General features: G+C 41.8%; 2 protein-coding genes across 4 annotated transcripts in view; one reads left to right on the forward strand and one right to left on the reverse strand.

Moving 5' to 3' along the window:
• The window catches only part of Idh3g (Isocitrate dehydrogenase (NAD(+)) 3 non-catalytic subunit gamma), a 40,481-nt gene continuing 27,604 nt past the window's right edge, over nt 1-12,877 (reverse strand). For all 3 annotated transcript variants that reach the window (XM_069330740.1, XM_045747640.2, XM_069330739.1), the window contains exons 7-10: nt 12,196-12,427; nt 10,223-10,409; nt 8,529-8,610; nt 1-1,084 (exon numbers count right to left, since the gene is read on the reverse strand). In XM_069330740.1, coding sequence (XP_069186841.1) covers nt 1,078-1,084; nt 8,529-8,610; nt 10,223-10,409; nt 12,196-12,427 — 508 coding nt within the window. In that variant the 3' untranslated portion in view covers nt 1-1,077. The remainder of the gene's footprint in view (nt 1,085-8,528; nt 8,611-10,222; nt 10,410-12,195; nt 12,428-12,877) is intronic.
• LOC123761614 (uncharacterized) lies at nt 1,919-7,537 on the forward strand. Its single transcript, XM_045747642.2, has 3 exons — nt 1,919-2,235; nt 4,594-4,842; nt 6,428-7,537. Exons 2-3 carry the CDS (start codon nt 4,602-4,604, stop codon nt 6,601-6,603), a joined length of 417 nt encoding a protein of 138 aa, XP_045603598.1. The 5' UTR covers nt 1,919-2,235; nt 4,594-4,601; the 3' UTR covers nt 6,604-7,537.

Consider the following 12,877-nt stretch of genomic DNA (forward strand, 5'->3'; position numbering starts at 1 on the left):
ATGGGGGCCTATTTATTTATTAGTAGAACAAGTAAATATTTTCTGCAGACCCTGTTAATGAAGCGGCTATTACTTGTATATTTTACAACTGCGTAACATGGACAACTTTGAGTACTATAACTGCAACTTAATAACATTAATACATATGCTTATAGCCGGGAACTAACTAAATCAAGATCTGCAGAACACCGTATACTTATTATCTATGAGTAAAAGTAAGGCAAATGTCTAACATATTTTTCCTTGAGAATCAGGGCATTTAGAGTAGCATATATTGGTCTAACACGTGACAGATAATAATAATGCCCCATTCCAATACATAATGTAAATTCGTAAATTAACCTGTAAATGCAGAATACACATAAAGGGCAGAAGGTTAACATTACTCCTACAAGTCGAGCTAGGGAACAGTGATCATAAAGAAATCAGATTTAGCATAGAATGGAATAGATCTGTAGGAGAAAATTCTGTTAGAGTGCCTGATTTTCGAAAAGCTGATTTCAATAGCCTAAGAAATTTTTTGGGTCAAATAGATTGGAATGTCTTGGGTATGGGGTGTGGGCTAGACGTGAACCCAGCGACAGGTGACGGAAAAGGGGATTTCGATGTGGATTCAAAATATAACCTATTTAAAAATATTCTAAGCAAAGCCCAGGAACGTAGTATACCATATAAATTGAATAGATCGAATACTAATGATCCAAAATGGATAACAAAGGATCTGAAGAACCTTATAGGTAAAAAGAGAGCGTGGTACAAAAGGATTAAGAATGGGGAAGTTAGTTTAGAACAGGAATTCGTACAACTGGTTAGAAATGTTAAAAAAAGAGATAAGGAAAGCAAAAAGTTCACTTCCTGTGAACAAATCCACAAGGGCCATGACGAGGGTTCGGCCCTTGTGGATTTGTTCATTTGATGCATCACACTATTGTGATTTCTGTGTGTAATGAGCACTTCCTGTCCTCCTTGAAGGTGTATGGTTCCTGCGGGTCCTGTGGGGACGCGGGGATGTCGGCCACTTATGACTAGTATCATCATGTTATTTGGCACCCAAAGGTCCATCTTCTTTTTATATTTTTAATTCCTGTAAAATATATATATATATATATTAATAATAAGTGACAATAAGGAACAAATTTATTTGAAAATAATGATAATACACAAGTGTTTATATATATATATATATATATATATATCAATTGATATGACAGGCGTGGATCAATAATTTCCTGTGCTTAAAAAGGGAGGCGGGGAAGGTATAACGTCTCAGTTGGGCAGCAGTTTCGTGCCTCCGAGATCTTTCCCATTGGGCCTCCCGATAGCTCAGTGGAAGAGCTTCCGCCTCACATGGTGGGATTGGCAGTCTAAAGATGGAGGTCAGGCGCTTGCGGCTAGCCTCACTCAGATTGGCAGAGGGAATTGTGTGGGGTACGGGATGAACATAAGCTGCTCGACTAGTCTTGGCTGATCGATATATTTCAAAAGGGAACAGCATGCCAGTGCCACAATCAGAACCCCCCTCCCTCGATATCTTTTGGCACTGCCAGCCAGCTACACTGCTAAATACTAACAAAAAAAATTCTCCTATAGTAATATACAGCAATATTCACTAATCTCAGGAAAATTAAAAAACAATCCTGCTATCAATAATTTGGCCGCAGCTGCATAAAACAGACCATCTTCCAACCGCTTCAAAGGTTTCGCAAGCCACGTACTACCTCTTTCCCAGAGTAAAAGGGCAACTAATCTATTTTAGTATTTCACACCGTTAAGCTTCGCCCAACCACTTAGGCTGGACGGTAGAACGACGGTCTCGCTTCATGCAGGTTGGCGTTCAATCCCCGACCGTCCAAGTGCTATTAGACGGTTGGGTATTAGTGCTATTATTTAACTGAGATATAGACACACAGTAGATAGATGGATAAATGTTGGATAGATGGATAGATGGAAAGGAAAAGTAATTTTACCCAGAAAGGCAAGTTTAGTGGGAATGTCACTTATGTGAGTGACACACCGTTATACCATGAACAACAGCCCCTCCCTCCCATAGCAATTAGCATTAAGGGGAGGGAGGTAAGGGAGAGGGAGGGGCTTGGAGTGTGCCGTGTGCGGGTTGTTAACTTGGCCAGACTTCTCCCCAGTGATAATGTAGAGGGTGAAGAAGGCGGGCGTGTGCCTCCCGCTCCTCCGTGTCCGCTCAACAAAGGCTTTACCCCCAGCTGTGGCCCGGTCCTGGTAAATATTCCCAGTATACTAAATGAACCAAGTTTACGCTGCAAGTACGAGGCTACATTATGCCAAGGGGCATTTCAGAACCAGGGCACGTTGGCAACGATATAGTTAACTGTCAGTCCTATATGTTGTTGCTAATGCACGCGTACAGCGTGTACTAAAATGGGTGGTACCTTGAACACTGCACAATTTCAGCGTAGTGCATTACTTATATTAATGACGACGTAGTCAAACAATGATTTCCTTCCCACAATGGACCACCTGAAGCGGACACAATGAAACAGTGCGAAAAATTCTGGTAGCGGATACTATAGTGGGTGGTATAGTTGGGAGGAGGTGGGAGGGGGAGCCGGGTATGTCTGGAGATGCATGGGGGGAGGGGGGAACTAGGTATGTGGGAGGCCAAGACGGGTAATGTGGGCGGGAGGGACTATATGTATGTGGTCATGACTGGGGATGTGGGTGCGGTGGACAATGTATGTGGTCGGGAGGGAATATATATAAGGATGGTCAATACGTTGGGTAATGTGGGAGGAATGGCTTAAGTATGTAGATGGCCAAGACGGGGGAAGTGAACAGATGGAAATGTATAAGTATGGGCGGGATTAGGCGTATAAGTTGGGAGGGAGAGTGTTGAAGGGCGGGGCAAATCTTGTGGATGGGAGGGACTAGTCTTACACATAAGTAGTCACAACAGGGTGTAAGGGTGGGCGTGTTGGGCGGGACTACAGATTTATGGATGGGCGCCGCGGGACTTGTGGTACTCGGGGCGTGGCGTGTAAAACAGGGGGGATGAGGATCCTCCGGCCGTGCAAGACATGTGGGACAGGGCACACGGGTAGACAGGACGGACGACACGCAAGATTGGGTGGCTACGACGGGCGGGATCTGTGGGGGCGGGCGGGCGGGCGCGAGGGGGTAGGAAGCAAAACACACATTACGAAGGCGGTGACTCAGGCCAGGTACCACCCTCACACACACACGCCCCTTACGCCTCCACGCCGCCACTAGAGGCTCCAGCAGCCATTATGGGAGACGCTAAAATATTCAGGGACATATAAAGCATGCTACCTGAATTTGAGATGGCGCTTCACTATGACACTGTCAAATTAATTTTATCTGCGATGAGTTCATAGATCAAATCGTATATATACATATCCACGTCATGTATAGGGTCGGGGTATACCGATTTTAGTGAATATGGGCTAAGCGCTGTATCCAAAATTTAGTTACCGTAGGTAATGCTGCACATGACGGTAAAGCTGCCGCCCAGTTGGGTGGGTGTGGAGCAAGACTAGGAACTGCGTGACTCACCATAGATGTAAAATGCCTTGTATAGAGACTCTTGTGAGCTTCTTGTTGAATCATTTGCGATATAAAAGATTATTTATATGTATATGTATTTAATCTACTGCTCTAATTAAGACTGCTCTTAAGAGACATCTTAACAAGCAACACTGAAATAATCGACAGGTATAACAGAAGACTGGACATCAGCGAGGCCCTACACATCAACAAATTAAGACCAACAATCAATAACCAGTTAACACATAATTAAACTCTACCCACGTCAAGACCCCGAACCAACAGAGAGACAGTAGAAGCAAGAACATAAGCTACTTATGTTCAAGCATGTAATAGTCTAATAATATCTTTTATGTTTCAGCCACTTGTTCATCTCAATCATGCCCTGTACCATCTCACCACAAGCAAATATAAGCCTTTGCAAAAGCATGATAAACCGAGAGAATCTAAGAATAGAAACCAATTTACCAGCCTTAGAACGACCCTAGTCATGGCTAAGAGATCAGAGTTAATTTTCTCACACACCCAAACACACATTATATATATATAATATATAATACACGCACACTTTAGGCTTGTAGTGAGGTATCCCTAAGGTGGAAGTATACTGATCTTCCCCAGGATGAAACTCCACAATAGTTGCCTAACTCCCGGGTACCTATTTACTGCTAGGTGAACAGGAGCACCAGGGTGAAAGAAACTGCCCATTTGTTTCCGCCTCCGCCGGGGATCAAACCCGGAACCTTAGGACTACGAATCCCGAGCGCTGTCCACTCAGCCGTCAGGCCCCTAAATCAAATGTATTTGATTTACCTTAATGTAATGTACAATACAGGTATTTTTGTTGTAATTTTCTGTATTTTTCAATTAATCTCTATAGCACCTTCCTCTACAATACTGTATCCTTACCGTGCTGTTCCCGTTTCTGCTAGAATTGATTCTTAATATGTACCGAAATATATTTAGCCTTAATTCTTTAGTTGTAATAGAAAAATTTGATTTACATAGTAAATTAATATTTTATTCGGAACTAAACAACTTTATGGCCATTTCCAGGTGGTAATATGCTCACATCCAAGTGCCAAAGAATTTCCCTTATCTTTTGGACGGTCATAAACGTGGCGTATGATCAAGTAGGAGGTGATGACGGGCCTCCCACTGACAGTACCTGGGGCCAACAACTGTATATCAAACTCGCCGGGTTACACAACACCAGCAGTGATTATGAAGATAACCAAGACCTAAGTAACTGGGTACTGGACGAAGAGCACATTTTTGCACCATACAAGACAACGCATCATGCAAGTACGCACAACGCTTTATTTTACCTCGTCCATATATTCCCCGCCCCCCATACGCACGTGCGTGAATAATGTATGTGTATATATATATGTAACCCAGAAAAGCTGTAAAACTCCCAAGTACCTATTTATTCCTAGATGAACAGAGGCATCAGGTGAAAGGTAACATTGAAAAACACTCTCCTGTCCTGTCAACGTGATCGAACAGGACAGAATGTTGATCCTTTGGTCGAGAGGGAAAACAAACGGGCAAAGTTTCCTTCACCCTGATGCCCCTGTTACCTAGGAGTAATTAGGTACCTGGGAGTTAGCTGTTACGGGCTGCTTCCTGGGTGTGTACTTGCCTAATTGTGCTTGCGGGGGTTGAGCTTTGGCTCTTTGGTCCCGCCTCTCAACTGTCAATCAACTGGTGTACAGATTCTTGAGCCTATTGGGCTCTATCATATCTACATTTGAAACTGTGTATGGAGTCAGCCTCCACCACATACCTGCCTACCTAACGCATTCCATTTGTTAACTACTGACACTGAAAAAGTTCTTTCTAATGTCCCTGTGGCTCATTTGGGTACTCAGTTTCCACCTGTCTCCCCTTGTTTGCATACTCTCTTGTGTTGATTAATTGATTAAGATTAAGCCAACCAGGAGGTGGCACGGGCATGAATGCCCCATAACCTCTCGTGTTGAACAATTTGTTTTTATCTACCCTGTCGATTCCTCTTAGAATTTTGTAGGTAGTGATCATGACTCCCCCGTGGGTGGATGAGTGTGTGTTAAAGTAAAAGTATGCATAGATGAAGATGAAAGTGGGTGGATATGGGTGGATGGTGTGAATGAATGCTATATGAAGTGGGACAGGTGTTTAAATAGATGGAAGAGGGGTAGGGGTATGCTGGTAGGCAAGTGTATAGGCAAGGATGAATTATGAAGTGTAGGTGATTAGGATGGTAGCATGTGAGGGTGGGTTGGAAGGGTAAGAAAAGTGGAATTCATGGGCCTGTGTTATTGTGGTACCATATCTATAAATGCCTATGAGGAGCAAGACCTGGCTCTTCAGCCTTGCTTTTAAGTACCTTGCAAATATATGTTGTATATAACCCAACATTCTAGTACCCTATACTTTATTGTACTGTTTTAAAACTGGATAGAGATGGCTTCTATCACTGTTGCTCCCAATGCATTACACTTGCTTGCCACAGTTTTTTTTTTCCAAGAAATTTGAATTTTGGAGGAGAAATCTGGTGGGCAGATTTGATCCATTATTTAAAGGAAAACATTATATGGAAGTTCAGATCTTGGAGTGTGTAATGCATTCTCATGACTTTTGAATCATTTATTATAATTGTACCACTTTGTGTCTTTGACTGCCATTCTGGCCTTGATTTTTCCTTTTCTTTTAACTCTTGATATGTATTATAATTTTTGCTTACTTGTTTATGATTTTTTCTCCTTCTCAGATTCATCCAAATTTAATTAAGACTTAAGATTGTCATTCCTGCCTAATATGTTTAAAGGGACTTTTAACTACTGTACTGCATATCAAATTGCACACTATTTCTAACAGACAAATAATATGATGTTTTTCCTCTTAGCACTAGACAACACACAACATGAACTGTGGTGGAAGGTAACAAGTGAAGATGATCCAGCGATGGATGCCGAGCCAGGACCATGGGATGGCAAGGGACTATTAAACACTGTGTCATCCAACCTGTTTCTACATTATGAATTAATACAAAACTCTTGGGAAGAGAATGAGATTATATAATATGCCATTAAGACAGAGTGAATGTGTGAAAATTCTTAGGAAGCTAAGCTAGGTTTAGTTCAAATTAAATATAAATGCACCTTGTTACTTAAATTATACATATCAATCTGCAATAATAAATTTTTGAAAAAATAAATGTTTAAAAAAATCTTACTTGATAGGCCACTTTGGCTGTTTGGTACAACATATACAGTATGTACCGAGTGTATTTTAATAAATATAACCAAAAGCGTTAGATCAACGAATCTAGTACAAATCTATATATTTCTTGGGTTTTCTTCATTTGGGAAGAAGGCAGAGAAATGGACACACCAAAGTTAATTTGCACTTTCAATGAGTGTTGTACTTCACTAAGTATATCTCGGTATCCTCAGAAGCCAAAGAAAAGTGAATACAATAGGACAGTTACTTTATTATAATATATATATATATATATATATATATATATATCACAGGTGTGATGAGAGATGGGACCCCTCATCCTGAGGATCTAGTCAACTTTCTTCTCAAGTGTAAATGACAGTAAGCAATAGAAAAGATTTGTGCTAGAATTAATAATCTAACCTTTTTTTTGGTCATGTGCAAAAAGCAAGAACACTAATATATATATTTTACAAATACAAACATTCATGTATACATACCTGTTTAAACATGTTTTCTGTATTGCATTTATATTCATACACTACAAACACACGCTCGCATTTATCCAGACTGATATGAGATTAAGTCTGCACACGTGTACTTTACCACCAGTTGCTTTACAGAGATTGTCGACACAAGCATTTATAGTTGAAGATTGTTAAAACAACGGAGCCATATCTTTTTAAATACAGTAGTATAATTTTATGTTACTTGACATAACCCTAAACCCTTTTTACAAAATGTTGTTCTAATGTATTCTTGTTTTATATAAAATTCTGTACATGTAATCTATTTTATATATTTTATTGAAGTACAGTACTATTGTACTGTATATGAAGATGTTATGGAAACCCTGCACTGATTGTATCATATGTGATGACATACCTGATGAATTTGATTCAAAGTTGTAGATCACCCAATTTTAAGGAAAACTAAATTTGAAAAATAAACAAACTGCACATATAGAGAAAAAGGTCTACAGCCCTAACATCACTGCAGAATATAAAAATAAGAAAATATTTTGTTCGGTTAAAATAAGAAATCCTACCAACATTGTTTTCTTTTTGAGAACAAAGAATTTGTTTTCATAAAAAAAATAAAAAATTGAATTTTTCCTTTTGATGACATAATAAAAAAAATCACAAAACCAATATTAGAAGTAAATAAAATACACTTAACTTTTTAACAAATCTTTAATAAATTTAGTCTACTAACACATTTTATGTACAGGAATCTAGCTACATGCATGACAGTGACAATACAGTCAACATTATTAAAATGAGCAAATTGTTGAAAACAAATGGTGAAAAATAATATTTGAATGCTTTTGTTTTATAAAATATAAATATTTAATATTTAGTTAAAGGTACTGTAATTCCATAATACACAGTTATCCCCTGTCATTATCCAATATTTATTGGCTTCATTGCTGAGCTCAACACTGATATTAGCAAGAAGCTGCACATCACTGGTTTAATCTGCCAAACTTTCCCAAAGTCATAAAAAAGAAACTTGATATTTGTTATAGGTTGACTGGTGGACAGGTGAGAGTAGTCCTATTTTAATGTGGTAAGTACGGTACAACAAAAGGGAAGTTTGTTTCTGCTACTTAAGACCCAGTGAAGGCTCTAGAAAACTAATGAAAACTGTAAAATTTTACCTCATGTATTTACATTTTGAGTGATAATTAACAAAAGCCAGTATACAAAAATGAATAAATAAAAAACTAAGGAAAAGCACTTACAAGCTTGCATAGTAAAGAAGAAAATGAGGAAATTAGTTACCACTTTTTTTCCTTAGTGTTGGCTTGGATTACCCGAATGATGTTTTGAACAACATCCAAACTAGTTGCTTGTCCACCCAGATCTGTCAAAAGAAACATGTTTTAATAGCTTACAACTGCTCTTTACTAGCTGATACTGACATGCACATGTGAACTCTAATTTTACAAGTACACGTCCAATACATGCCAGTAGTTAAAATAGCTGTTGAATCGTCTGCATGTAGTGATCTACAGCATTCTAGAAAAGTTTGTGAAAAAAACATCATTCAAGAGGAACCTTAATTTTCAGACTTGATCTGGAGAGACACCCTTAGACCGCACAATATATTAATAGCTGTTTTAGTGTCTAGCGCCTTAATTTAAACACCCCGCATGGGATAGAGGCAGCTATAGTGCACAAACGCCACCTAGAAAAAAAATCCTGGCCAACATTCCTGGGTGTGAGAGCTTCATTATTGAGCGAGCCACCAAGGCTGACACACGCAGCATGAGCTCACAGCACCGCTGTTCAGCTTGTGACCACAGCATTGCCTAAAAATGTCAAAATATACATGTTCATGCTATTATTTAGCTATGACAGTATTACAGAAGACACTATGATAAAACTGACAAGGATTCTGATAATAGCAGGATTGTGGTGACATTTAGCACTGTGCTCCATGGTGGGAGGAGTAATGTTGAGGGAGGGCATCGTCTTTTGACTTGTGTGTGGCCACCTTTTATTGACTGGACTTACCACACCAGCTTAGTGGTTCACTATATTGAACACAAATGTAGATACTTATGTATAACGTGTGAACAGACTGTAATAACAGCAATAGGAGGGAGGGAGTGGCAGTGAGTGGCTGGCTGATGTGTGGCGGTCACTCCTCGTTGCATTTTCACTCACAATACCAACTTAGTGGTTCGATATGGTAAGGCTCGACTTTGTCATAATTTGGTTTAACAGGCTGTTGCTTGGAGCGGCCCGCAGGCCCACATATCCACTACAGCCTGGTTGGTCCGGCACGTCCTGCAAGAACTTATCTAAATACCTCTTGAATACATCCACCTTTGCTGATGGTACAAAACACAAGATTTCTAATGCTTGCTGGGAGGGTGTTGAACAGCTCAGAACTCAGGGTGTGGATGGTCGGCGAGAGGGTCAGGGGCTCCCCCTTTCCCCTCCCGGGGAGGGGAGAGCTGCTCAGACGGCGGCATGGCAACGTGTGAAGTCTTGCTCGTTTCTGTTTGGGAAGTTCTATCCACTTGTTCGGCTTTTGTAGCAATTTTCACCAGAATAGAGGTTTGTCCCAATTTGTTTTGGGATGCCTACCTTTCTGGGTGCCTAACCCGGTCGATGGCAGACATAAGAATGCTTCCAACCACACGGGGAATGTGTGGTTGGCACGAGGACATACAGGCCAGTGCTCCTCATGTCTCTGTGAGGGGGCCAGATTCTGGCTCGTGGTCTCCAGTAGGCCCACAGAACTCCACACACATGGCTGATGCCAAAGTCTGACATTAGCATATCAGCCTGGATAGCGCCAAGGAGCCGACGGGGCTCCCCCCAGAAATATTTGTAATCTTCTGCAAGCATTCAACTATTCGAAAATTATTGATGAATTCTTATAATTGTGACTATTCTGAATATAGGATGAACATTAAGAAACAAACTGATGGGTATAGGAACAAACCATATAAACAGCTACTAACCAGCAGTATGGATCATGTCCTCATTAACTGTTTTGTCAACAGCATCCCGAATTAGGTAAGCATGTTCCTCCAGCTCCAGGTGTTCCAACATATCGCAAGCAGCATTTAACATTGCTACTGGATTAGCTATATTGCGGCCTGCTACTGATGCTCCAGTATTGCGTGTTCCTGGTTCAAACACTGCAAACTGAAAAATGTTACAAGATGTTAAACAAATGTGTAAACTTTTAAATAATACTCAAGTACTGTATATTGAAGCTCAGACAAGCACAGGCTCTAGACCTGCGCAACTAGACCCAAATTCTAGAGGAGAATTCAGCAAATTTAATTTTAATAATAAACAGATTAACTGGGAACAGATAAAACGAGACCCCACAGATATAAGTTGGGAAGAACAACTAGAAAATGCAAACCTAAACCAGTGCCTTGAGAAAATAAACTTGGTGGCTTGTTTGGCCCTGGGTAGGGACTGGTATTGTGCTGGTTAGGGCGTCAAGGTGTTGCGCAACCTGCCACCTAAGCGGCGACCGGTTCCTGTTGCCTCTGGAGACGGTGTACTTTTGCGGGTTTTTCTTTTGTTTTTATTTTCATTTGCCTGGTGGGGGTCTGCCTAGTGTGGCTATAGTTCCACTGGTAGTGTTTGGTGGCTCTCTGCTAGGCCCCCGTGACTGTACACGTCGCAGGGGTTTTCAGTGTTATACTCTACCTATTGTTAATTTTGGGTGTTTAACCGGTTAGCAACACCTTGCCCATGCTTCCCGTAGTTGTTACCCCTACGGGCCCTGGAAACCCCTGTCGGGGCTCGGTGGACCATTGTGTGTGTCTTCCGGGTCCCAACCCGTCTTGTACGGGATCGTTGGTTGCTATGCCCTTGTCTCCGGGTGACAGTCGCCACTTTTACCTCCGTCATGTTGCCTGTTGGGTCACTGACACCTTGACCCGGAGTCTTGCGAGAGAGATTCTCTGCTTGTTCTCCAGTACTCTCCTGATGTTACAGTATTACTGTTCAGAGTACAGGCGGTATCCGTGTTGCAAGCTAGGTTAGGTTGCTGCAACACGCTAGGTTGGTTTTCCACTCAGATGCCCCGAGGCCACCCTGTTTTGGTTAGGTGCTATGAGCCCCTTTCCCTCCCTATTCCCGGCTCCGGACCATCTGCAGGTTTCGGGGTCGGGGCGGGGTTTAGTTGGGGCCGAGACTCGGGCGATTTTCGGGGGCTGCCCCGTTCGGGTTGGGGACGGAGGTTTTCAAGCCTGTTCCTTCTACCAAGGCGTCTGGGTCTTACCAGCGGCCTTGGGAATGAGAACCTCTACGGGAATGGTTCCCGAACGCCCCAGGGAAGATAACCCTGTTATGCAAGGGCAGTACTCACAGGGTGCTTAAGGAAGTCAGCCACTAAGCGCATGCAGCCCTGGCACTGATGAGGTACTCCTGGCCACCGCACAACACACGGCAGTGAACGCCACACAAGGCAAACACCGCCTAGGAAACAGAGGCCAGAGAAGCGTCTATCCCGCTTGACATTAGTTCACGAACTGATGCTAGGCAGCCGGCGCGGTAGGTCCGGGGCTGCCCCCCTCCCCCTCTCGGGGCGGGGAGGGCTGCGCGGACGATCGGCGCGGCAGTAAAGTGTGATGTTTGCTTGTTTCCTTGGGATTGTAGGGAGTTTCCACCTCTCTGTTTGGTTTTTTGTTTTAGTTTTTTACCATGTGGGGTGGGGTTTGTTTTATTATGCCTACCTTTCTGGGTGCAAACCCAAGTTGATGGCAGACATCAAATGCCCACAACTACATGGGGGGTTTCTATATACCATTGCTCCCTTTGCCTCTCTCGGGGGGATGGAGGGGCAGGTTCTGGCTCGTGGTTCCCAGTAGGCTGAACTTCGACTGACTGATGCCCCAGACTAACATAACATATCAGCCTGATAGCTCCAGGGAGCTGTAATCTCCCCACAGAAATTTCATATAATACTCACATGTTCACCATAATTGCGTCCAGACAGTAATCCGGGTCCACCCACAAGTCCACAAACAACATTTGACACCACATTGCCATAGAGATTGGGCATCACCATAACATCAAACTGTTGGGGTCGGGCCACCAGCTGCATGCAAGTGTTGTCAACTATCATGTCACTGAATTCTATTTCAGAATATTCTCTTGCTACATTGCGACATGTCTCCAGAAAGAGTCCATCAGACAATTTCCTAGAGAAATAGTAAAATAAGATTTAATTAAGGATTTGACTCAGAATTTGAATTTGAAATCAGATACCCACTACATACTAACCCTTAATCAGTGCAGTTGTTTTTATTTATATATACAAGAGTTCTTACATTTTGTAAAGCCACTAGCACGCATAGCATTTCGAGCAAGTCCTTAACCACCGTGCTGCATGGCCTAAAAATACAGTACAGTACTGTGACATTCCCATAATGTGCTGAAAATAAATTCTTTGCAAAAAATTATTTTATCTTCTTATATTGTTAAAATGCAGTCTCTGATTAAGGAAAACTAAAAGAAACCAGTGTTGAATGCAATGAAACGCCATTTTCTTGGTGAGACCCGGAGGCTCCCCGGAGCTATACCAGGCTGATATGCTAATGTCAGACTTTGGCATCAGTCAATTGTTTGGAGTTCTTAGGGCCTACCGAGAA

This window comes from Procambarus clarkii, chromosome 24 (assembly GCF_040958095.1).
Source record: "Procambarus clarkii isolate CNS0578487 chromosome 24, FALCON_Pclarkii_2.0, whole genome shotgun sequence".
NCBI classification, from domain to species: Eukaryota; Metazoa; Arthropoda; class Malacostraca; order Decapoda; family Cambaridae; genus Procambarus; species Procambarus clarkii.